Source organism: Polyodon spathula, chromosome 17, assembly GCF_017654505.1.
Source record: "Polyodon spathula isolate WHYD16114869_AA chromosome 17, ASM1765450v1, whole genome shotgun sequence".
Lineage (NCBI taxonomy): Eukaryota > Metazoa > Chordata > Actinopteri > Acipenseriformes > Polyodontidae > Polyodon > Polyodon spathula.
In genome coordinates this window covers 17862546-17889854 of record NC_054550.1, presented here as the reverse complement: position 1 = coordinate 17889854, position 27309 = coordinate 17862546, and the positions used below count along the sequence as shown (strand labels likewise).

Here is a 27309-nt window from a genome sequence, read left to right as displayed (position 1 = left end):
GTGGGGGCTACCTGTCTGCCGGAGCCACTAGAGGTTTTCCATTAATTAGCTTCAGGGGGGTTTTTCCTCTCCACTGAGCAGCAGGTATACACAGTCTTCCTCTGAGGGGCGGCTCCCCGAGTCATAACCCTCATATATGTTTTCGGTTGCTAGGTCCTTCGGCCCTGGGTCGTGTCGGCATTGCCGCCCTCAGTCAGTAACCACTTTCTGTATCCTGTCTTCGGTTGCTGGGTCCTTCGCCCCTGGGCTCATGTTGGCATTGCCGTCCTCAGTCAGTGACCACTTTCTGTATCCTGTCTTCGGTTGCTGGCTCCTTCATCCCTGGGCTCATGTCAGCATCGCCGTCCTCAGTCAGTGACCACTTTCTGTATCCTGTCTTCGGTTGCTGGGTCCTTCGCCCCTGGGCTCATGTCGGCATCGCCGCCCTCAGTCAGTGACCACCTTCTATCCTAGCTTCCATGTCCAGCTTCGTTGGTCTGCTACTAGAGTGGGCCTCGGCTGCTCTTCTATCCTAGGTCCGGTCCTTTCTAGCCGGCACTCTGTCCTACTTACCGCTCCCTTCTGCTTCTTCTGCCCTATCTCTACCCCCCAGCTCACCCCCCGTGAAATGTATATTTGAATTCTACAAGATTCCAGTGGTGGCAAATATACTTGTTTTTACAATATGCCCTGAAATGATGTGATCCATTACAGGAGTTCCCCAAGCACAAATATGCCTGCTATGTCACGTTTCCATCTATATCAGTCTCTAAAACTTCAACTCAATATCAGCCCACCTGCGGGCTACAATTCAATCCTTACACACAGGTCAAAGATTGCTGATACAGCATGTATCCCTCTTTTGTATATTTGAAAGTACCACCTGCCAAGGTTTAACAATTGCCTCTAGTGTTTTTAACAATGGATGCTCACGTAGGTAACTTCCTCAACCAGAGTGAATCGACTGGGTCTCACAGAGTCACAGTTCCAAAAGATTTGCTGCAAAATATAAACAAACTGGACAATTCGGTCCCCTTGCAGATGGAAACGTGGCTTTATCTGTCTCAATTCTGGCCTGCAGGGGAACCTATAATCATGAGGGTGTACATGCTTGACATACTTATTCTGAACTTTAACACACTCAGTGGTGGTACATTTCCTTTAGCATTAGTACCTAGTCATTTCAGTGTAATATTCTAAATGTTTTTAAATGAATTATAAATAACATCCAAGTATGAGGACTCAACCAGTCCCTGATAAGGATTTGTCAAAGTCCCACTATGTTCTGTGTTTAGATGTCATGTCATCCAGTGTATAGGACACCACGACATTTCTAAAGTTAAAAAAACAACTTCCTTTAATTTTCAAGAGCAGTTCCAGAGTACAATCTTTGTTTTGTGATGTGTGATCCATGGTGTCTCTGATTATAACATATATCATTCCACACAGTTTTAGCTTCACTTCACGGACCTTGCACCCACAGTCCATGAGATGACATCTCTCACAACACCTGAGACACCATACAGACGATGAACTTTTAATACTGGTCAGTGAATCCCTTGGCACTCGCTCTGTTTGTTTCAACAAATCAGTTCTAAGAGCAGGCCCAGGACCAGCAGAATCTATCCTGCACTGAGCACTGCAGCAGGAGCATTCAAACTGACAGAGAAGGGGTGTTCTGCGCTTTTTAAATATAAATCAAATTCTTACTTTGCTTTTGAGGTTCTAGGTTTGCAAATGGGAGTCTTCTTGCCAAAAAAAAAAAAAAAAAAAAAAAAAAAAAAAAAAAGTTCTGTGTTCAACTTCTGGAGTTTCTGTTAAAAAAAACACACTTCCTGTTCAACACTATATATGAGTTATCAGTTATTTTTATGCACTTTGTATGCCCTTGACTGAGACAGAGATAGGATTGGTGGCTGATGCGATCCAGGAGGATTTCCCAGTGCTCTAAAACGCTCTTAACAAATCCAAACAGACGCAGTGTGACAGGGCCCTGATAGCCCTAGCATCTCAAACTGCAAGCTTGGACAAAGAGAACAAGCAGGCGAGCAAGGTCTGACCAAAATATTGCACAAAACAGAGCAGCCATATAAAGTATGATGTATAAAGATATACCAAGTTACAAACTAAAGTTACAAGACACAATTTAAGTTAATTGGGAGCCCCCTTTTTTATTCATAAATCCAAACTTGGCAGGTAACTTGCTGCATGGAAGTCCTTCTTCAATGACATTAAAACTGGGGGGTCAAGTTAGCTTTCCCTAGTTCACAACAATCTCTATAAGTATGCTGAGAAAACTTCACTCAGAACTGCTTTCCGATGTATTAGATAGTATCAAAACAGCAGACCATTTAAATGATGTAATATTGATGTATATGCTAGTTGAGTTGAAAGAGTTTAAAAGAAAAATAAAAATCTGAAACCAACTTATCTAAAAAGTTTGTCATATCCATCCAAATATTACATTATGAAAAGTATAAGAATTACAATGTTTTTTTGTTTTTTGTTTTTTTTTAATCTGTTACGTTACATTTGTACCACTACTGTTAAAGTCGTAGCAGGTACATGCAAATGACAAGCAGGGTTAAACTATACAGCTAAAACCAGCATGAAGAACATAAAGCTTAACTATAGAAGAACGTTATATAATTCCACTCGTGTCAGGTTTAGTGTAAACTTTGTGGGTCACTGCCACTTTAATGCAATGTATTTTTAACTACTGTTGTTGACCATGAAAACAATTAAAATAAATAAATTGTATGACTACCCACGTGAGCCAGCTAGAGAGTCACGTGACAACCATGGATCATCTACTGCCGTCCACAAAAAACAAACTATAGGAAGTTACAGGCATTCAAATACAAATATCTGAAAAGCTTCCCTATTCAAACTGACAACTGAGTGTCGTTTTATTATATATTTTTTTAGATTGAAGCATAATATATTCTTTTATGCGATATTTTTATTAACAAACATTACAGTATGCGATGGTGTGAGTCGGGGCTCCATGGATGACAGGCGATGCTTAGCGAAACGGACCTGAGAACAGACCTGGGCAAAGATACCTCAGACTCGGCTGCCCCGAGCCCCCCCTGTACGGCTAGTTCCTTATTTAAGACCCGAACTAGCAGTTGTGAAATCAGACTGACGACATTGTTCCCCAGTAAAAGGATACATAATAACATTTACTAAGCAGCAGAACCGAGGTACCGGGATCCTGTGGGTCTATATTTGATTCCCGGAGAAGAGGGGGGTTCCAGGAGTCGTGCAGCGCTGCTTGTTGAATTTTCCAGACGGTAAAAGCATAGAAGCAGGAATGCACGACGCGTTCGAGTCGGTGCCGATCCTGGAGAAGCTGCCACTGCAGATCGACTGCATGGCGGCCTGGGGTGAGTGAGGGAGAGGGCACCCGGGCGGCGCTGCAGAAATCTAGCACGGGGATCGTTTTGCTTGGAGATAAACTGCAGAGAAAATCGGAAAACAACCCGGGGCTGTGAAATGTGCTGTGTTTTACATTTCTGTGTATTTAATAACCAATTGAATACACTTGGACCAAGGGAAACCTTTTACAATTATTGCTAAATGTTGACAGGCAAACCAGTGCCTGGTTTCACATCAAGTTTTTCTGCCTGTGTTATAACTAAGCTGTCACTCGCTTTCGTTTTTATTTTGGCTTGGTTGATTCGGACAAGTCAGAAACCCTACAACTGGGTTTTAATTTCACGGCCGGCTAAAATGTCTGATACATTCATATGCGAACTAGGAGCTATTTTAGTTATTCAAGTCAGTTGGCAAAATAGGCAGAAGTTTGGTTGCGAATAAGTAAATATTTGCGCCAGAATTGTAACTAAATGAAGTCGGTCTATGTTGATGTATCGCTTTTTGTGTTGTGTCTCCTAGTTCCCGTTTTAATTTCAAGAGATGATATCAATGGCCTGTAGAATAACTGTTTCTTTCCCTGCTCAGTAAGAGCCGGTCAGATAAACTAGTCACATTTGGTCGCAGATTAAACTAGAGCTAAACTTGGATGTGACCCCAAAAGGAATTCCTGCTTCAGAGTCCTCTTGATTACTGTTTGTGATGAGGAGAAAGCACGGTGTTAGTTTGGTAGTGGTGCATAAATCAGTTATTGTGAGGACTTCTTTATTGCCTGGTAGCCAATGATTCCTCCCAGGATACAGCTATGTTCATGGGATTGGCAGGACTCCTATGATGGAAGCAGAGGGCTCCTCTTGCTGTTACTAACAGTGCTGTGCTTTCTCCTATGAAAAAGCAGTTACTGCTTTGAGTTAAAAAAAAAAAAAAAAAATTCTATCTAACAAGTATATCTGGTACTACTATATGGTACTGTATAATCATGCTGATAGGCACATGCACTTATATTGAGGGGGTGCATTAAGGTCTATTGGAAAGCTACTAACACTAACACTTTATGTGCACTTCATAGGTCTTTGGCCTCTATTATGGTTGTTGTGCAGAACAGCCTGAAAGTAAAGGCATGTAAACAGAGCTTTATTTGGTATGGGACCAAATTTTTTAAATGCAAATACATGTCTGCACACTGGACCTCCATAGGCAATGTAATGTAAACACAACAGTTCTGTTCTATGGAATTATTCAGTAGCTAGCTTGCTGCCTAGTGTAGTATTTGGCCCTGTCCACTTATATAACCGATCTCAAGAACTGTACTAGAAAATGTTTTAATTAATACAGCTCAAAGTGTCCACACTAAAGTACTGTTTCATATTTAGTCGGGCTTAATGCGTACACAAACACACTATTAAAATTACAGTTCTTAGCAGCACAATGAACAGTGGAAATTAACACAATAGTATCCACCATGCACTATATTTTATTTTAAAATAATGTGTTATGCCCCATATTCACAGAGGTCCATATTGCTAAAAAGAAATAAAACAAGTAGGCCTATTTTGGAAAAAATAAATACAAACACACACACACACACAAGTAGAACTTGAAGTTTTCAGGTTTTATTTTTAATCAGACTACCCCTGAGGTGGTCTCGAGTCCAGTTCTTGAGTACGGTATTAAACGCTGCCTAGTGTGGATGCAAACCGTATTTATCACTTTTAAGCCTGTTTAAAGGCAACTAATGCGGTTTAAAGGCATAATGTGTACAGGTCCTTTAACAAATACATGTTTTTGTTTTCAGAGGACTGGCTTCTTGTCGGGACCAAACCAGGACATCTTCTTCTCTATAGAATTAAAAAAGATCCAAGTGAGTAAAAGAATGGTCAAGCAATGTTATAATGGGTTCATTCCTACAATGGCTTTATTCAGCCTAACCCAAAAAGGCATGCTGCAGCGACTGATGCAGTGAAGGTTATACATAGCAAACTGTGTTAGAGGACAAAGAAGAGGAATGGAAACAGAAACAGGATCTTTCTTTGCTGTTAAACAGCCACCCCACCTAATCTGAATCTTCTCTGCTTTGCTCGTAGGTAGTAACAGGTTTGAAGTGACACTGGAAAAATCCAACAAAAATTTCTCCAAGAAAATTCAGCAGGTACGCATGATGTTATACCTTGCTTGTGGAATTGTTGATAGTTCAGTGAAGTATACCCTGGAGCCTGGTCTTGCATGATAGCAGAAGCTAAGCAAGGTTGGACCTGGTCAGTAAGAACATAAGAAAGTTTACAAATGAGAGGAGGCCATTCGGCCCATCTTGCTCGTTTGGTTGTTAGTAGCTTATTGATCCCGGAATCTCATCAAGCAGCTTCTTGAAGGATCCCAGGGTGTCAGCTTCAACAACATTACTGGGGAGTTGATTCCAGACCCTCACAATTCTCTGTGTAAAAAAGTGTCTCCTATTTTCTGTTCTGAATGCCCCTTTTTCTAAACTCCATTTGTGACCCCTGGTCCTTGTTTCTTTTTTCAGGCTGAAAAAGTCCCTTGGGTCGACACTGTCAATACCTTTTAGAATTTTGAATGCTTGAATTAGGTCGCCACGTAGTCTTCTTTGTTCAAGACTGAACAGATTCAATTCTTTTAGCCTGTCTGCATATGACATGCCTTTTAATCCCGGAATAATTCTGGTCGCTCTTCTTTGCACTCTTTCTAGAGCAGCAATATCTTTTTTATAGCGAGGTGACCAGAACTGCACACAATATTCAAGATGAGGTCTTACTAGTGCATAGTAGAGTTTTAACATTACTTCCCTTGATTTAAATTCAACACTTTTCACAATGTATCCGAGCATCTTGTTAGCCTTTTTTATAGCTTCCCCACATTGTCTAGATGAAGACATTTCTGAGTCAACAAAAACTCCTAGGTCTTTTTCATAGATTCCTTCTCTAATTTCAGTATCTCCCATATGATATTTATAATGTACATTTTTATTTCCTGCGTGCAGTACCTTACACTTTTCTCTATTAAATGTCATTTGCCATGTGTCTGCCCAGTTCTGAATCTTGTCTAGATGATTTTGAACGACCTTTGCTGCTGCAACAGTGTTTGCCACTCCTCCTACTTTTGTGTCGTCTGCAAATTTAACAAGTTGGCTTACTATACCAGAATCTAAATCATTAATGTAGATTAGGAATAGCAGAGGACCTAATACTGATCCCTGTGGTACACCACTGGTTACCACACTCCATTCTGAGGTTTTTCCTCTAATCAGTACTTTCTGTTTTCTACATGTTAACCACTCCCTACTCCATGTACATGTGTTTCCTTGAATTCCAACTGCGTTCAGTTTGAGAATTAATCTTTTGTGCGGGACTTTGTCAAAAGCTTTCTGGAAATCTAAATAAACCATGTCATATGCTTTGCAATTATCCATTATCGATGTTGCATCCTCAAAAAAATCAAGCAAGTTAGTTAGACACAATCTCCCTTTCCTAAAACCATGTTGACTGTTACCTGGCTCAGTTTTGTTTCCTTTTTTGTGGATCGGTATTACGTTTGCAATTTTCCAGTCTGTCGGTACCACCCCTGTGTCAAGAGACTGCTGAATGATCTTGGTTAGCGGTTTGTAAATTACTTCTTTCATTTCTTTGAGTACTACTGGGAGGATCTCATCCGGCCCAGGGGATTTGTTTATTTTAAGAGCTCCTAGTCCCTTTAACACTTCTGCCTCAGTTATGCTAAAGTTATTTAAAACTGGATAGGAACTGGATGACATGTGGGGCATGTTGTCAGTATCTTCCTTTGTAAAAACTTGTGAAAAGTAATCATTTAATATATTTGCTATTTTTTTTCTTCATCTACGATTTTGCCATTTGTATCTCTTAAACAGTTAATCTCCTCTTTGAATGTTCTCTTACTGTTGTAATATTGAAAAAACATTTTGGAATTGGTTTTAGCTCCCTTAGCAATGTTCATTTCTATTTCTCTCTTGGCCTTTCTAACTTCCTTTTTGACTTGCGTTTGCAGTTCCGTGTACTCTTTCTGCGTACTTTCTTTTTGGTCCTTTTTTAATGCTCTGTAAAGTGCCTTTTTTCGCTGACTATTTTTTTTAATTGATCTATTAAACCATTTTGGCAATTTAGTTTTACATTTAGATTTGTCTACTTTAGGGATGTAATTGTTTTGCGCCTCTAGTACTACATTTTTGAAGAACAACCATCCTTCTTCTGTGGGTGTTTTCTCTATTTTACTCCAATCTACTTCTGTTAGTCTCTGTTTCATACCTTCATAGTTTGCTTTTCTAAAATTGTAAACCTTAGCTTTAGTCATTACTTTTGGGGTTTTAAAAAACACTTCAAATGAGACCATGTTGTGGTCTGAGTTTGCCAGTGGTTCTCTGACCTCTGTTTTAGTTATTCTGTCTTCGTTATTTGAAAAGACTAAATCAAGGCATGCCTCCCCTCTAGTCGGTGCCTTGACAAATTGTGTTAGGAAGCAGTCATTTGTCATTTCCACCATTTCTATTTCATCCTTCGTGCTACCCACCGGGTTTTCCCATTTTATTTGGGGGAAGTTGAAATCCCCCATTAGTATGGCTTCTCCTTTGCTACACGCATTTCTAATGTCATTGTATAACAGATTATTTTGCTCACCGTCTGAATCTGGCGGTCTATAGCATGCTCCTATTATTATGCCCTTTGAATTTTTGTCCGTTATTCTGACCCATATTGATTCGTTTCATTTTCTTTGTCCAGGTTTAACACCTGGGCTTCAAGACTGTTTCTTATGTATAGCGCTACCCCTCCTCCTCTTCTGTCCTGCCTGTCTTTCCTATACAGTGTATACCCACAAATATTATACTCGTCCCCATCACTCTCAGACAACCACGTTTCTGTAACACCTATCACATCATAGTTACTTGTTAGTGCAGTAGCTTCAAGTTCTAGAATTTTGTTTCTGATGCTTCTAGCATTTAGATAAATACATTTAATGGTTGTCTTACCTGAGTTGTTGTTCTTGTTTTGATGCGGTCTCCCTTCTGTTTTTTTGTTGATTTCTCCCCCCTTCCTTTCTAGTTTAAATGCTTCTGAACCTGCTCGAGGATCTTTCTCCAAGTAGACTGGTTCCCTTGTTATTTAAGTGCAGTCCGTCTCGTCTATACAGATAGTCCTCGTTGTAGAATGTGGTCCAATGATCAAGATAGGTGAAGCCTACCCGTGTGATTAATTATTTCCAGCTGTCCATACCGTCCTTTGCAAGGTGCCGGTAGTATACCAGAAAATACCACAGTTTTGGTTTTCTCTTTTAATTTCCTTCCTAGCTCTCTGAATTTGTTTTGCAGGGATTTTGGTCTGTCTCTTCCAATGTTGTTTGTACCGATGTGGACGACTACTACCGGGTCGTCTCCTGTTCGTTCTAGGAGCCTGTCCACGTTCTCAGTGATGTGCTTGACCGAGGCTCCCGGAAGGCAGCACACTGTTGTAGTAAGGGGGTCCAAACTGCGAATTGAACTTGCTGTGTTTCTCAATATGGTTGGGGGAGATTTTTGGTATTAGTGACTCAGTAGGGGGAGTTGTCTCTGCTCTGAGCCTAATATACCCAGTATGTCAGTATAGTTTAGTACAGTAAAGTGGGCACCGTGCTGCTGTACTCTTCACATCTCTGGAACAGGAGCAGGGCTGGTAACCCCAGTGCCATGGACACATTCTATTGTCATTCAAAACATTCATCAGAATTGTAAAGGACAGCTACAGGAAACTGATGGTCATATTCAGAGATCCACCGGAGTATCTGTGCTCACTCAAGCGTGCCAGGTTAATGTTGTTTCATACTGGGAAAGCATTAACCCATGAGTGTTGTTACTGAATATGGCTGAGTCAAGCAGTACTGAACGAGGCACAAGCTCAAACTATAAGAAACCAAGTCACATGTATTAGCCTAAAGGTTTGTCTCCTTGTACCTTGCAGTGTAAATTTTAGTGTAGCCCCCCAGGTCTCACCTCAACTTTACACTCACAGAAGAAACTAGAGCTGTGTTTCTACACAGTGCGTCCAAGATCAAAAATCTGGATTTTTATTTTTGGTATGATGGAGAATGAGTATGAGTTAACAAACAATAGAGAAAGTTAAATATTTATTATTAATGTTTTGTTATTATTTTAAAGTATTTAATTTCATCTTGGTCCTTGCAAAAAACTTTTTTTTTTCTTTTCACAAAGTTATATTGGATGGTTTTGTGCCTCTGTCTAGTGTCATAGTGTGAAGGTTATGTAATCTAAAAAATAATCAACTGTGAAACGTGTGCATCTCATGGTTTATGATCACAGAACACCTTGTTATGTATTTGCTTGCGTTTCACTGGAGCCCGTTTTTAATATTTTATATATAATTATTCTTGTAATAATCAGAAAAAATATGCTAACTTTTGACACATGTAACTTTGAAATGTACACAATAGTCTGATTGATTTACCCATCTGAGCCTTGCTGTCGGTGGGAATGGTTACTAGTCTGCAGAGTGCGGAGCTGTACAAGATCTTAGCACGCAGCTGAGAACAGCATGGGTTCAGATGGGGTTCCATTACCTGTAACACAGGAAGTGATGCAAATATGCAACATTCTAAAAGGACCCCAGTTTACCATACCATGGGGGTGCTTTGTTTTTGTGTACAATAACACTCTGTGTGCTTTCCCCTCCAGCTGTACGTGGTGTCCCAGTTTAAAATCCTTGTCAGTCTGCTAGGTAAGTGAGGCCTCTTTCACCACAAGAGTCAATACAAGAAAACAGGATGAAGAAAAAGTGTATGTTATCTGTAGCATTGTAACTGAAACCTGATGTTCTTATTGGTTGTAAAGAAAAACTACCTACCTTTGGGCAGTTATTTGAAGGGTTAACACAGATCATAGTTTCTTTGTGCAGAACGTCTGTTATAGTAAAGCAAGCTGTGTTACCCTTGCAGGATAAATTCAGATCTCAGACGGTTTTCCCTGTAGACCTGTGTTAAAGGCAGGCTGCTTTACTGAGTTTCAAGGACAATGCAACAGAAAAGAGCTATAGACAAGAAGCAAATTCTAGTTTTCTATGAAGTATATCAAAACATGTTTTTGAGTTTTTTTTTTAGTATCACAGTGTACAAGCAGATGTTCACTATACCGATTGCTGTGTCTTCTAATAGAAAACAATATCCACGTCCACGACCTTCTGACTTTCCAGCAGATCACTGTTATCTCCAAGGCTAGAGGAGCCACTCTGTTTGCATGTGACCTCCAGGTGAGTCTGTGTCTGAAACTATACCAGAGTTAGAAACTCACAGTTGTCTTGCACACAGTCCCTGGTTTCAGAACTACCTTTAGTTTATTAAGCAAGGCCCATGTTAAATAGACAGTTCCTACCCTGTCGTTCCATGAACAACTCCTAATGGTAAGCCTACCCATTCAGATGACTGTTTCACCATGTGATTTAGTAGATACAGGTTAATTTCTGTACCGTAGCCAGGGGAGTTCTTGAACCCAGGGCTCGGTAATACAGAGGATGTGCAGAGAATTACAGCCAGTGAAACTGTTCCTAATCAAGAAACCTAAAAACGATATTGTACAACCCATTTACCTTTATATATCATACAGAAAAGCTACTATATTTATGTAACTAGATTCTGTTTCTTGTACAAACACACATTTTTCTTTTTCTTGTCCGGCAACACATTAATGTACTGCATATGAAAAATTCTGACTTGTGAGTCTGGATTTAAAAAATAATAATATAGAGGGGTGGCTAAACATTATATGACATGTGCTACAGAAATGGGCATTACAGGGGTAATAATCAGTATTGACATTGTATTTGTCCCAACCACTCAATAACAATAAACATTGTCCTTATTGCTATGCCACCTCTCGCATTATTTTGTTTGGGCTGTTTGTATTCATCAGTCTCAGTTCTACACTATAAATGTAGGTGAAATAATTATTCATATATAAAATGCTGAATAGTATTATGATTTTGCGCTTCTTGTCCCAGCCCTGTTAAGTAAGTACTGTATGTGCTAGCATGTGTATTGTGTGTGTCTCCTCCTCAGCACTCCAGTCCAGGAGAGGCGAAGCTGAGGATGTGTGTTGCTGTGAAGAAGAAGCTGCAGCTCTATTACTGGAAGGACAGAGAGTTCCATGAACTCCAGGTGTGCCTCCTAGTCTTACTCTATAAGGGCTAACTATCAGACAGCTGGGAGTAGAACTATGCATCCCAATACTGACAGTCTGCTTAATGTGACACAACAATCATGAAGGATGGGTTAATAATGTTATAAAGTGAAATTAGTTAATTATCCCCCCCAGAAAGTGCTATTTTTTATGTAGGTAGGTAGGTTTGCTGCACTTGCTCAGTAACCAGTATGAATCACCATATACAGCCTACATTACTTGTGATGGGCTACTTGGCGAAATGTGTATTAATTTGATATGATCACTAAGGATGGACTTTTCTGTTAAAAAGTGAACAGTAAATGAGACACATGAGGCATGCACAGTATTTCTAGCAGCTGTAAAGTCCCATGTACTCTTGGTTACCACTCTCTTGCAGTAATGAAGGGAATGCTTGTGCCTTGTTGCACGCTCCAGTTTCTCTGTGTGGATTTTGTTTCTCTTCTTCTGATTTCAGGGGGATTTCGCAGCCCCGGACATCCCCAAATCCATGGCCTGGTGTGAGAACTCCATCTGTGTGGGGTTCAAACGGGACTACTACCTCATTTGGGTGAGCGCGCCCTCCCGAAAGTTTACCACTATATTTTTGCACGGTATTTTTGAAGTTCTACCATGCTTTTCCCATATTTACACTATGCGTTTACAATAACGCATAGTGGTTTGACATGTTTATCAATATACTTTGATTCGAGTGAAAAAGACAACCAATTCTTCTCAAAAATAATTTATTGTAATGAATTATTTCCATTATTCTTATTTTTTATTTTAGCTTTTTTCTCACATTTTTTTAGAAAACAAAATCTCACAAAATCGCAATGCTTTTCGACAAAGTCTTAATAATGAGTTTTAATGTGCTTTACCATATGTCTCTGGGCTTTATAATGTTTACTTATGCTTTACCATGCTTTCCCAGTGCTTTATGACACTTTGCTGTGCTTTCACTATGGAGGACTGTGGCAAAGTGGTTAATAGTGTGCAGGTGATTAAAGAACAGACAGACAATTGTAATCCAGGTGCAAAGGTTTGTTTTATTTGTTGTGTCCAGTGCCTGACGGCGAAACAAACAGTAAATAATAGTGATGTTAAGTAATACAGCAGCATTTATTACTTCAATTATAATTCCTGGGTTTGCCCCATAAATAATATTCCCGTTTTTTATTATACACCAACACAAGTCTGTTAGTGTGTTAATTAGTTCTAGTGGTGCAAACACAGTTTATTGTGATACAGTGCAGTGCTGTTCTGGGTTTGTGCTGGCCTCTGGTGACAGCTCCGGAATGGTGTTTAGCTGTCTAGTAATATAAAACACAAGACAATTACAGACAGACAAACAAAACACTCACAAACGTTTTTATTCCTCTCAGGGTCTCTCACAGTCCTTACAGTTCAAAATGCTTTTAAACCAAATGAAGGAACAGATGCTTCACTTCGACCCCTATTTATACCATCACTCATGACCCCTTGGTAAACGATTGCAGCCGCTCCTGTAATCTACGGCTGACACTTTATTTACCTACAGGGTCAATGAGTTGGTGTACAGAAGCTCAGTCTCTTTTCTACATGACCGACTTCTTTTTAACCCTCGGAACGAAGTGTCATGCCAAGTAGTCCAGAGTACTCTGTTCCCATTACTTGGCACCCTCACAGGTCAGCAGGGAGATTTACCACCAAGAATCATTGTCTTTCTGTCACAGGGACTTTTACAAGGGCTGCAGTAGTCTGACAGCAGCTCAATCTATAGAGCATACATGATGCTGCCAAGTATGTCCCAAAACAAATCCCCAGAAGTGAGGAAGCCCAAGTGTGTAATGTCTTTCCTTGCAAATTGATCAGATGCCGCAATCGTGCTGTCTATGTTTTCTTCTCCTTAATACACATTTGTGTTGAATATGGATTGTGCGTTTAAACTCGGGGCTCTAAATTCAGAGGACCCATGTGGTTTTGTGAAGACTCAAAATCACCTGTGCACAAGTCCTCTAGCAAATGCCTTGTATTCACAGACATTAAAGATAATATTTTTAAATAATACAAGCTGTATGATTTCAAATTGTTTTATTCCAACTCATTTATTTATATGGTTCAAGATCCATATCTTGTACATTTGAAAACTAAAAGCTTTTGAGCAGATACAATGAAATAAGGCACAGTAAGAGGCGATCTGGCTCTGTGTTTTGGTGTTTTTGATTGGCTGTGTGTGTGTGTGTGTGTGTGTGTGTGTGTGTGTGTGTGTGTGTGTGTGTGTGTGCTAGATGGGAGGGCAATGCTCTGAGATGGAGCTCTGTTTCTGATTGGCTGTCTGTGTGCTCCTCAGATGGATGGGCGGGGCTCTATCAAGGAGCTGTTCCCCACAGGGAAGCAGCTGGAGCCCCTGGTTGCCCCACTGGCTGATGGGAAGGTGGCAGTTGGGCAGGATGACCTGACAGTAGTGCTCAATGAAGAAGGAGTCTGCACTCAGAAATGTGCCCTGAACTGGACTGATATCCCCATTGCAATGGGTAAGCTTGCAGCAGGCACTATGTATGGTGTGGAAGGGCCCTTTTTAAACTGGTTAAATGAGCGATGGGTCGACTTGTGTCCAAGGGTAAAAACTGCAAATTTCATGTCCTCCTTATCAGGGCATTATGATGCATAAACTAGCATAATAATGTTATACAGTACCTCCCAGAAATACATTTAGATTGTGTAAGGTGTATTACACACAAGAACCTAGCATAATAATGTTTTGCTTCACATTGCATTTTCTTAGTTTTTACAATCTTACCTCTTTATGATGCTTTTCTGATTGGAGTTCTTATTGCAGTTACTCAAATGCTGTGTTTTCTATTTGTTGAGTCTCTGTTGAGGTTCAGGATCTTAATTTCTAGTTGCCTGGATGTTTTGTTTTTATTGAAACAAGAGCCAGTGCTACTTAAAAATCAGCAACTAGCTTTTGTATTGGCAAAATTCGCTCTTTATATATAGAGACAGTTCGGCTAATCTAGCCTGCTTTACAGATGTCTACTGCAGGCAAGCAGCCCCTGAACTTGTAAAAGCACCTTGGCACATACTATATTAAAAACAAAAGGATTTTAATGCAGATGTGCTTTTGGTTCTGTCAAAATCATGTCTGTAAGCTTACTCAGTAAGCGCTGAGTAAATTTGCTTGGACTAACTCTTGTGTTGTGTGTGCCAGAGCACCAGCCCCCGTATATAATTGCAGTGCTGCCTCGCTACGTTGAGATCCGCACCTTTGAGCCTCGGTTACTTGTGCAGAGTGTGGAGCTGCAGAGACCTCGCTTCATCTCTTCTGCGGGGTAAGGAGGGGGCGAGGACTTGGCTTGGGTAGAGAAGGGGCGTGGAAATACATTGATGGCTTGGGATGAGTGAGGAAGGGTGAGGGGATGAATAGGGGTGTATCGATTCATCATGTAGGTATATGAATAGGGCTGCTGGTTTCCAGTGCTTTACCCTGGCTCTTCTACTCTCCTTTAGAAATCAACTGATACCTGTTAAGCCATTCGTGTATCTTGCTCACAACTGAGAAACATGTTAATAGTAAAAGTGATTTAATTTATGAAATACACGGATCACATTTACATACATAGAACAATAACTTTAAAAAAACACACAGGAACCGCTCGCAAGTTTACACATATGCATCATACAAGCAAGAAAAATAACTGTACAACTAAAACAAAAGCTGCCATGCCTAGATAAATTCGGCAGTGGTTGCCCTGTTTAATCTGGCTGTAGTGCTCTCTAGGTGCACAATATCTCGGAAAGTAGTTAGCTAGTATCGGATCAGAGGCAAATTTTGGGGTAATCCAAAGCTGCAGCCAAGCCTTAGTTTATGATTTAACAAGCAGAACGTACAAACGAGATCGCAACGTGTTAGTAAGCCACTAATCTTTATTAAAACTGTAATGAAAAACAAAATATTTTATGCTGGACACGCTTTATGACAGTTAAATACATTTTACTAAGGAGGCAGTGTGGTCCAGTGGTTAAAGTCCATGGCTTATAACCAGAAGGTTACCAGTTCAAATCCCACCTCTGCCGCTGAACCGCTTTACTTAACCTCCTTGTGCTCCATCCTGCAGATGAGATGTTAAAGCAATGTCCTATTGTAAGTGACTGCATATAATGCACAGTTCACAGCCTACCTCTGTAAAACACTTTGTGATGGTGGTCCACTATGAAAGGCGCCATATAAAAATAGATATTATATTATTCTTATTATTATTAAGACGTTTCTAAGTTGTGATTGAGATACACAAAAGGCTTAGCAGGTATCAATTGCATTTTTAAAGGAGAGTAGAAAAGTCGTCGGGGAAAACACTGGAAATCTGAAACCCTGTACATGATCCATGTTGTAGTGCAGTCTGCCTGCTGTGATAGCTATTATTACACCCTGTTTGTTAATATAGGGGTGGAGCTGCTGTTGGGCATTGGTTTGGAATAAGAGAGTCTAACAAGGTGTTGACTATATCTCAGCTTTTTCTGGGGAAAAGTAAGAAAATTAGAGCTTCTGCTTTTTTGAAATGTGTTGTTTTCGGTTACTTTCCAAAGTCCTTGGCTGTTTTTTTCTGTCAAAATATGTATAGTAGTAACTTAACAGTCTTGCACACTTTCATCTTTCGGGTGAGATGTTGTTGTAAGTGACTGCAGCTGATGCATAGTTCACACACCCTAGTCTCGTATCTTGTCTCGCTTTGTGATGGTGGTCCACTATGAAAGGCGCTATATAAAAATAAAGATTATTTATTATTAAGTTATACCTTCTTTCCTTTGCTGTCTTTCTCTACGAAATTCTTAGTCACGGGCACATTCTTCTGGGGTTTTTGTGTCTAGGCATTTTTTTGCATTTCGCCGCAATTTGCAATTCTGTTAAATCCTCTATATCTTAACTGTAATACAATTTTAAATCCCGCGAACAAGCCTCCATTCCTAATTGTAATCTCGTTTTAAATTTAGGAATGTGTTGCCACTGAGTACTTGGGGTGGGTCTAAAGTATTCAGAAAGAATCAATGATAGATACAAGTCAGGAAGGGGGGACATTGACCAGCTGCACTGGGAAAGGTAGTTTGTTTTTCCAGTGTGTTTCGATGTTTATTGGCTATACACTGATATTATTTTTTTTTCTCTTCTATAGGTGTGTATTTTAAGAAACCGTAGATATCATGCAATAAGTCTAGTAGTTACTGATAAGAATGCCACACGCTATCTTTAATACAAGTGTTCTTTCTCTACACCTCTCATTCTCACAAATTCTCTTCACTCTGACTGGGGTGAAACTCCCCACCCCTTTGTGTGGAGAGGTTCATGATGCAAGTGGCTCTCTTCTTTTAATTTACAGCCATGTTGTTTTTTTGTTTTGGTTTTTTGCCACATGCGATATGGTTTTAGGAAGACACAAGCAGGCTAACACTTGAGTTTCCAAGGATTAACAGTAGTTTTTATGACAGTCCGATCCCACGTTTAGGTCATGAATACTGGTTTAAATGTTTCTGAATTTAGACTCTTTTCTTTCTTTCAGCCCCAACATAGTTTACGTCGCCAGTAACCACTTTGTGTGGCGACTGGTTCCTGTCTCTATAGCGACACAGATCCGGCAGCTTCTTCAGGATAAGCAGTTTGAATTGGCTCTACAGCTGGCAGTGCGTATCCAATCACAAATGGGGGCGGGGTGATTCTCATTGTGCTTGCCGCTCCCCTTTTAATTATTTGAAGTGTTACAGGCTGTGTTGTATAGTAGGACTAGCTGATTGGTTCCAGAACACACCTCCTATACCATACAGACAGAGTAGGGTTAGACACTTATCTTAAGTCATGTTTTACCTCCTGTTAATTGGGATTTTATCCCTAGTTAGTAGTATTTTCACTCTGCACACCGCAGGTGAGCATCTTGGCCACTGTGCAAAAGAGCCGGGCTCACCTGTATTCACCGTTATAGAGCTTTTAATCTTATCTCATCTCATGGACAGGACAGGATTGTAATGGACAGGACTGTAACAGCAGTTCATCACACAACACTGCCCGTTCCAATAAGAGCCTAGATAAAGAAAAAAAAAAAAGAAAAGAAAATGTTCTATATAGTTCTGTATATTATAACTGTAATTTCTGAAAAACAAAGACATTTGGCCAGTATTGAAGATAAATCCAGTGAATTATAATTTGGAGAACATGCTGTATCTAAGACAGTTTAGATACCTAAACTGGTGTTTAAAGGACACATTGCACTAATTAAATGGTTCATATTGCCAGCAATCTTTCTGTCACACACTGCTGCTGTTTCAGTGATTCTGTATTGACAATAGTGGCATGAAACAGAGAACAAGAAGTAACTGAATTTTGTGGCATGCTAAGAATGTTAAATCTATTTTTTGTTTAATAATATTCTGAAAATGCAAAATCCCCAAAAATGTCTAAAAGCTGATTGTTGGGCATTAGATCACAGTTGGGGGGAAAAAAAACAGCAATATTGCTCCATAGTTAGACCCTCTTTTGTTCATTATTATATGTGTTAAATTAAAAAAAAAGTTTTGAAATGAAACCCAGTCTAGACCACCCCCTAGTTCATTGTGAGTTGTTGTGTGTTGATTGTTCCGTGTTTGACAGAAGATGAAGGACGATTCCGATGGAGACAAGAGGCAGCAAATCCACCACATCCAGAACTTGTATGCCTTCAACCTGTTCTGTCAGAAACGCTTCGACGACTCCATGCAGGTCTTCTCCAAGCTGGGCACAGGTACGTGAGGAGTCCCTGACACAGCAGCAGCACCCACACTAGATTGGCTTCAGGAGGAGAGCAGGGAAGCCGTCACTGTTGATACACAAAGAGGACATGTATCTCCAGTGCTCAGAGTAATATATCAGTACTGTATAGTGGAGGTGCTTGTACTTACAGCGGTATGTCATACTTCTATTTAAGAAGTATGACATACCGCTTCACAAAATGGTTATATGATGCTTGTGACCGTTTGTCTGTCTGTGCATTTGTTTGTCTGTCACGCTCTGCATGGTGAACAAGATAACGGCCTGGATGCTGCACCAATCTTCACATTTTTATCACACACTCCTAGCATCCTGTAGATGGTTCATATTGCATTTGGCTGTAATCCAATAAACTAACAGTTTTAGGTAAATACTTTTAACTTGCATGTTCACTTAACTTAGTGCTTACATTCAATCTTGTTTCCCGTTCTGATTTGATTGTAGAAACACAGGCTCATGTCTGTCTCTGTCTGTACATACATGGTTTGCAGAAGTATTCACCCCCCGGCAAAGTTTTTACATTTTGTTGGCACTTGAGCGTACTCCATGATGCATTCAAACAGGACTTTACACGTAGAGCCAACACAAACTACTCCACATTGATAAAGTTAAAAAATGCATATAGAATTAAATAAGTACGATTTACAGAGAAAAACAGATTAATCTTATTCAACCCATTTGCTACTGCAGCCCTAAATCGGCTCAGGTGCAAAGGATTTGTTTGAAAGGTCTCAAAATTAGTGAAATGGTTTTAGCCTGTGTGTACTCAAAGTGGTTTAACTTGTAGATAATTTCCCTCGGGTATATAAAGACTTTCAAGCTGCAACTCACATAGTGATCCAACAAAGCAACCATGAAGACCAAGGATAAAGTGATAGAGCAGGAAGTGTACAAAAAAAGGTCAAAGGCGCTGATTATCCAGCTCAGTACAGTGAAGTCCATCATTAAGAAGTGGAAGATGCATCATACCACCCAGACACTACCCAGATTGGGTCGCTGTGCAAAACTGAGCAGCCGGGCAAGCAGGAAACTGCTTCAGGATGTCACTCTGAAGCCAACAATGACCTTGAGAGATCTGCAGAGTTCTGTGTCTGAGATGGGAGTCAGTGTTCACACATCAACAAAAAGTCAGTCCCTACACAAAGCTGGTCTGTCTACAAGGGTGGCAAGAAGGAAGCCATTACTCAAAAAGCCTTTCTTTAAGCACATATGGAGTTTGCGAAAAACCACGTTGATGATACTGCAGACATGTGGGAAAAGGTTTTGTGATCAGGCGAGACAAACATTGAACTTTTCTGTCTAAATTCCAATCATTATGTCTGGCTCAATCCCAGCACTGCACATCACCCAGTCAACACCATCCCAGCTGTCAAGCATGGTGGTGGCAGCATCATGTTCTGGGGATGCTTCTCTTCAGCAGGGACTGGAGAGCTTGTTAGGATAGAAGGGTGAATGGATGGTGCAAGGTACAGGCGAATCCTTAAGGAAAACCTGTTTGAGTGAGCCAAGACTCTGAGACTGGGGAGGAAATTCACATTTCAGCAGGACAATGACCCGATGTACAAAGCCGAAGCCACACTAGTGGTTGAATAAGAAGAGAATTAATGTTGTTGAGTGGCCCAGTCTTGACGTGAATCCAATCAAAAATGCATGGTGGGACTTGAAGATTTCAGTCCATTGAGGATTCCCAACAAACTTATCAGAACTGGAGTAATTTTCCCATTAAGAATGGACAAAAATGTAACCATCCTACTGTGCAAAGCTAGTAGAGTCGTATCCAGTAATTGCTGCAAAAGGTGCTTCTACCAAGTACTGACTTGAGGGGCTGAGTACTTATGCAACCAATCAATTTCATTTTGTACATTTTCTTTGTAAGTTTTGCTGACATTTCATGTAAGTGTTCAGTTTATCCACTACAGCTTTGACTAAAAAAAAGTTTGTTTGAAAAACAGCATAGATTATTTGTAATTGTGAAATTAAAAAACGTTTGTTTGAAAAATTGTGCATAGATTATTTGTAAAAATGACATTGTTGGTAGAGGGTGAATACTTCTGCAAACCACTGTATATCATACTCAATATGCCGTACGCACTTCCATACTTTCCCTAGCGGGCGCAGTTTATCAGGGTCTCTGTTTTACTCCCTAGATCCCACTCACGTGATTGGGCTGTACCCAGACCTGCTGCCTTCCGACTACAGGAAGCAGCTGCACTACCCTAACCCCGTGCCCAGCCTGTCGGGCGCAGAACTGGAGAAGGCACACCTGGCACTCATAGACTACCTGACCCAGGTACATACCTGACACTCCCATGGCCTCTGAGATTACGTGACATACATATACAGTACTGTGCAAAAGTTTTAGGCAGGTGTGAAAAAATGCTGTAAAGTAAGAATGCTTTCAAAAATAGACGTTAATGTTATGTAAATGTTAATAGATTATATTTATCAATTAACAAAATGCAAATTGAGTGAACAGAAGAAAAATCTACATCAAATCAATATTTGGTGTGACCACCCTTTGCCTTCCAAACAGCATCAGTTCTTCTAGGTACACTTGCACACAGTTTTTGAAGGCACTCGGCAGGTAGGTTGGCTCAAACATCTTGGAGAACTAACCACAGTTGTTCTGTGGATTTAGGCAGCCTCAGTTGCTTCTCTCTCTTTATGTAATCCCAGACAGACTCGATGATGTTGAGATCAGGGCTCTGTGGGGGCCATACTGTCACTTCCAGGACTCCTTGTTCTTCTTTACGCTGAAGATAGTTCTTAATGACTTTCACTGTATGTTTGGGGTCGTTGTCGTGCTGCAGAATAAATCTGGGGCCATCAGATGCCTCCCTGATGGTATTGCATGATGGATAAGTATCTGCCTGTACTTCTCAGGATTGAGGAGACCATTAATTCTGACCAAATCCCCAACTTGATTTGCAGAAATGCAGCCCCAAACTCGCAAGGGACCTCCACCATGCTTCACTGTTGCCTGCAGACACTCATTCGTGTACCGCTCTCCAACCCTTCGACGAACAAACTGCCTTCTACTACAGCCAAATATGTAATCAGTCCAGAGCACCTGCTGCCATTTTTCTGCACCCCAGTTCCTGTGTTTTTGTGGATAGTTGAATCGCTTGGTTTTGTTTCCACGTCGGAGGTATGGCTTTTTGGCCACAAGTCTTCCATGAAGGCCACTTCTGACCAGACTTCTCCAGACAGTAGTAGATGGGTGTACCGGGGTCCCACTGTTTTCTGCCAATTCTGAGCTGATGGCATTGCTGGACATCTTCCGATTGCGAAGGGAAGTAAGCATGATGTGTCTTTCATCTGCTGCAGTAAGTTTCCTTGGCCGACCACTGCGTCTACGGTCCTCAACGTTGCCTGTTTCTTTGTGCTTCTTCAAAAGAGCTTGGACAGCACATCTGGAAACCCCTGTCTGCCTTGAAATTTCTGCCTGGGAGAGACCTTGCTGATGCAGTATAACTACCTTGTGTCTCGTTGCTGTGCTCAGTCTTGCCATGGTGTATGACTTTTGATTGTAAACTGTCATCAGCAACCTCACCTTGTTAGCTGAGTTTGGCAGTTCCTCACCCAGTTTTATTCCTCCTACACAGCTTTTTCTGTTTCAGTTAATGATTGTGTTTCAACCTACATATTGAATTGATAATCATTAGCACCTGTTTGGTATAATTGTTTAATCATACACCTGACTATATGCCTGCAAAATCCCTGACTTTGTGCAAGTGTACCTAGAAGAATTGATGCTGTTTTGAAGGCAAAGGGTGGTTACACCAAATATGGATTTGATTTAGATTTTTCTTCTGTTCACTCACTTTGCATTTAGTTAATTGATAAATATAATCTATTAACATGTCTATTTTTGAAAGCATTCTTACTTTATAGCATTTTTTCACACCTGCCTAAAACTTTTGCATATATATATATATATATATATATATATATATATATATATATATATATATATATATATATATATATATATATATCTATATATATAGGTACACAAATATAATCTATCTATCTCAAGGTAAATACTTCTGTAATTGTGTGCAAATTCGATCAGACTGCCCCCTGTGTTAGGGAGTCTGACATGGGATGTAAATACAGGTTACCACTATATTGAAGTCCAAGCTTTACAAACTGTCTTGGACAGAAGTCTCCAATTAAATGACAAGAAAAACCAACAAAGAACAAATATATTTTTCACAAAGGTCAGGACCGTGTGATCCAGTGCTAATAAGCCAGTTCAATTCAACGCTTTTCGTCTTTCTATTCCTTAAGGATATTGTCTTCAAGTGTTGCTCATCCTTCTTAGACAATTTTTTGGGTATTCCAGTCCTGGGTGTGTCATTACAGATGATCTCTGTACTTGTTGCTTATGCTTCAGATACCACATCTTGAAAATCAAGTGATGCAAGTTATTTCACTCAATGTGTTTCTTTCCTTATGCAAGTCAAGGTTGTTAGAAAAGTAGAAAACACTAGTGGAGGCTTTGAGTAAATTGTTTATTCTCACAATGCATCAGAGTAGAAAAATGCAACATGTCTAAGATTTTTGCACAGCAGTGGGTATACAGTTGTAGTCAAAAGTTTACATACCCCACAGGAAATTTATAAATTCTAGATATTGACTTATTGGTAATGACCCATGCCTAACATTTTATACTCTCTAAGAATGTTCACCTACAATCCAGCATTTTCTAGACTTTTCTAGAATTAGATTCTTCATTATCACATTGACATTTCTAGCACCTTGTAGACCAGGGCTACTCAACCCTGGTCCTGGAGGGCCGCTGTCCCTCCTGGTTTTTGTTCCAACTGTACCCTAAATTACTTAATTAAGAACATAAGAACATAAGAAAGTTTACAAACGAGAGGAGGCCATTCAGCCCATCTTGCTCGTTTGGTTGTTAGTAGCTTATTGATCCCAGAATCTCATCAAGCAGCTTCTTGAAGGATCCCAGGGTGTCAGCTTCAACAACATTACTGGGGAGTTGATTCCAGACCCTCATGATTCTCTGTTTAAAAAAGTGCATCCTATTTTCTGTTCTAAATGCCCCTTTGTCTAATCTCCATTTGTGACCCCTGGTCCTTGTTTCTTTTTTCAGGCTGAAAAAGTCCCTTGGGTCGACACTGTCAATACCTTTTAGAATTTTGAATGCTTGAATTAGGTCGCCACGTAGTCTTCTTTGTTCAAGACTGAACAGATTCAATTCTTTTAGCCTGTCTGCATATGACATGCCTTTTAAGCCCGGAATAATTCTGGTCACTCTTCTTTGCACTCTTTCTAGAGCAGCAATATCTTTTTTATAGCGAGGTGACCAGAACTGCACACAATATTCAAGATGAGGTCTTACTAGTGCATTGTACAGTTTTAACATTACTTCCTTTGATTTAAATTCAACACTTTTCACAATGTATCCGAGCATCTTGTTAGCCTTTTTTATAGCTTCCCCTCATTGTCTAGAAAACATTTCTGAGTCAACAAAAACTCCTAGGTCTTTTTCTTAGATTCCTTCTCCAATTTCAGTATCTCCCATATGATATTTATAATGTACATTTTTATTTACTGCGTGCAGTACCTTACACTTTTCTCTATTAAATGTCATTTGCCATGTGTCTGCCCAGTTCTGAATCTTGTCTAGATCATTTTGAATGACCTTTGCTGCTACAACAGTGTTTGCCACTCCTCCTACTTTTGTGTCGTCTGCAAATTTAACAAGTTTGCTTACTATACCAGAATCTAAATCATTAATGTAGATTAGGAATAGCAGAGGACCTAATACTGATCCCTGTGGTACACCACTGGTTACCACACTCCATTCTGAGGTTTTTCCTCTAATCTGTACTTTCTGTTTTTTACATGTTAACCACTCCCTAATCCATGTACATGTGTTTCCTTGAATCCCAACTGCGTTCAGTTTGAGAATTAATCTTTTGTGCATGACTTTGTCAAAAGCTTTCTGGAAATCTAAATAAACCATGTCATATGCTTTGCAGTTATCCATTATCGATGTTGCATCCTCAAAAAAATCAAGCAAGTTAGTTAGACAAGATCTCCCTTTCCTAAAACCATGTTGACTGTCTCCCAGGACCCTGTTACCATAGAGGTAATTTTCCATTTTGGATCTTATTATAGTTTCCATAAGTTTGCATATAATAGAAGTCAGGCTTACTGGTCTGTAGTTACCTGGTTCAGTTTTGTTTCCCTTTTTGTGGATCGGTATTACGTTTGCAATTTTCCAGTCTGTCGGTACCACCCCTGTGTCAAGAGACTGCTGCATGATCTTGGTTAGCGGTTTGTAAATTACTTCTTTCATTTCTTTGAGTACTACTGGGAGGATCTCATCCGGCCCAGGGGATTTGTTTATTTTAAGAGCTCCTAGTCCCTTTAACACTTCTGCCTCAGTTATGCTAAAGTTATTTAAAACTGGATAGGAGCTGGATGACATGTGGGGCATGTTGTCAGTATCTTCCTTTGTAAAAACTTGTGAAAAGTAATCATTTAATATATTTTGCTATTTTTTTTTCTTCATCTACGATTTTGCCATTTGTATCTCTTAAACATTTAATCTCCTCTTTGAATGTTCTCTTGCTGTTGTAATATTGGAAAAACATTTTGGAATTGGTTTTAGCTCCCTTAGCAATGTTCATTTCTATTTCTCTCTTGGCCTTTCTAACTTCCTTTTTGACTTGCGTTTGCAGTTCCGTGTACTCTTTCTGCGTACTTTCTTTTTGGTCCTTTTTTAATGCTCTGTAAAGTGCCTTTTTTCGCTGAATATTTTTTTTTATTGATCTATTAAACCATTTTGGCAATTTAGTTTTACATTTAGATTTGTCTACTTTAGGGATGTAATTGTTTTGCGCCTCTAGTACTACATTTCTGAAGAACAACCATCCTTCTTCTGTGGATATTTTCTCTATTTTACTCCAATCTACTTCTGTTAGTCTCTGTTTCATACCTTCATAGTTTGCTTTTCTAAAATTGTAAACTTTAGCTTTAGTCATTACTTTTGGGGATTTAAAAAACACTTCAAATTAGACCATGTTGTGGTCTGAGTTTGCCAGTGGTTCTCTGACCTCTGTTTTAGTTATTCTGTCTTCGTTATTTGAAAAGACTAAATCAAGGCATGCCTCCCCTCTAGTCGGTGCCGTGACAAATTGTGTTAGGAAGCAGTCATTTGTCATTTCCACCATTTCAATTTCATCCTTCGTGCTACCCACCGGGTTTTCCCATTTTATTTGGGGGAAGTTGAAATCCCCCATTAGTATGGCTTCTCCTTTGCTACACGCATTTCTAATGTCATTGTATAACAGATTATTGTGCTCACCGTCTGAATCTGGCGGTCTATAGCATGCTCCTATTATTATGCCCTTTGAATTTTTGTCCGTTATTCTGACCCATATTGATTCGGCTTTATTTTCTTTGTCCAGGTTTAACACCTGGGCTTCAAGACTGTTTCTTATGTATAGCGCTACCCCTCCTCCTCTTCTGTCCTGCCTGTCTTTCTTTTACAGTGTATACCTACAAATATTATATTCGTCCCCATCACTCTGAGACAACCACGTTTCTGTAACACCTATCGCATCATAGTTACTTGTTAGTGCAGTAGCTTCAAGTTCTAGAATTTTGTTTCTGATTCTACTAGCATTTAGATAAATACATTTAATGGTTGTCTTACCTGAGTTGTTGTTCTTGTTTTGATGCGGTCTCCCTTCTGTTTTTTTGTTGATTTCTTAATTGGACCAATTAAGTGCTTATTAGAAGCTTAATAGGTCCAATCAATCAATTTAGTGTATAGTTAGATCAAAAACCAGGAGGAATGGTGGCCCTCCAGTACCAGGGTTGCATAGCCCTGCTGTAGATAATACTATCATAGCATCAAAGGGTATGAATACTTTTGAATTTTTAAAAAATAAAAATACACAAATCGGCCTATATTAATATAGGTACACAAACGAACGTTAATCAGACAACGTGAGTTAGTACAGTTTAAATGTCTTATGTGTTAATGTGAAAGTATGTTAAAGAACCGTTTTTACCATAACCCTGGTTGCCTGAAAGAGAATGACAACCATTACCGAATGGGAAGAGCCTCTCTGACCATCAATCACTGAGCGTATATAAAAAAGCTGCCCTATCAGGGCCCTGCTGTGATGGGGAAGTCCCACCCACCTCCTGTTGAGGAGGGACATCCTCACAGTAGCACATCGCCATTTTCTTTTGAAAACAGAGGTCAGCTAGGTACACTACCTCAAAGGGTAATGGTTGTTATTCTATTTCAGGGAACATTCCCTTTCAATTCGAATGACAACCATTACCGAATGGGAAAGCTGTACCAAAGCTGTCGTGGTTCCAGATTACCAACAGTACAGCCTCACGGTGATAGCCTCAGAGCCCATATGACACCTAAGGGCATGCTGCCTGCAATACTCTACAGCCCAGAGATGGTCTCGTTCAGTTTGTAATATCAAGACGGTAAAAACACACAAATGTCTGACTACCTGTCCATGTAGCAGCATTGAATAACTTATCTAAGGATGCGTCATGATGGAAAGCCCATGAAGTTGCCTGGCCCCTGGTAGAATGGGCCGTAATGTCTCCCGATAACGGGGAGTCTGTCTGTTCATATGCCAAGCATATAGCATCTGCCACCCAGAATGCAATAGACATTGCTTCGATAGGGCCTGACCTGTAGAGCGGGACCCATAGCAGACAAACAGCTGGTTGGACTGTCTCCATGATGCCGTCCTATCCAAATAACAGCACAGAGCCCAAACTGGGCATAGGATGTGTTGTCTACGGTCCTCCTCTGACTTGTGTGCGGGAGGTCTGAAAGTTTCCAAAACCATTGATTGGTTAATATGGAATGAGGATACTATTCCATTAATGGATTTGTTCTTAATGTTACCCGCAAGTCATTTCCAGTGAAAGCCATACATGTGTCATTGATGGACAGCGCATGAATCTCACTTACTCGTCTGTCAGACGTAATGGCTAT

The 27309-nt window shown here is 40.0% G+C and overlaps 1 protein-coding gene across 3 annotated transcripts in view; it reads left to right on the top strand.

Moving 5' to 3' along the window:
* The first annotated feature begins 2774 nt into the window (after nucleotides 1-2774).
* The window catches only part of LOC121330005 (vam6/Vps39-like protein), a 41714-nt gene continuing 17179 nt past the window's right edge, over nucleotides 2775-27309 (top strand). For 2 of the 3 annotated variants that reach the window (XR_005951831.1, XM_041276190.1), the window contains exons 1-12: nucleotides 2775-3368; nucleotides 5153-5218; nucleotides 5442-5506; nucleotides 10046-10088; nucleotides 10522-10616; nucleotides 11422-11520; nucleotides 12000-12092; nucleotides 13854-14037; nucleotides 14715-14835; nucleotides 17059-17179; nucleotides 18141-18270; nucleotides 20444-20586. Coding sequence is in view for 2 of the 3 variants with exons in the window: in XM_041276190.1 (XP_041132124.1) it covers nucleotides 3296-3368; nucleotides 5153-5218; nucleotides 5442-5506; nucleotides 10046-10088; nucleotides 10522-10616; nucleotides 11422-11520; nucleotides 12000-12092; nucleotides 13854-14037; nucleotides 14715-14835; nucleotides 17059-17179; nucleotides 18141-18270; nucleotides 20444-20586 (1233 nt within the window). In the remaining variant the exon portion in view is untranslated. The remainder of the gene's footprint in view (nucleotides 3369-5152; nucleotides 5219-5441; nucleotides 5507-10045; nucleotides 10089-10521; nucleotides 10617-11421; nucleotides 11521-11999; nucleotides 12093-13853; nucleotides 14038-14714; nucleotides 14836-17058; nucleotides 17180-18140; nucleotides 18271-20443; nucleotides 20587-27309) is intronic. The other variant, XM_041276191.1, reaches the window with a different exon arrangement.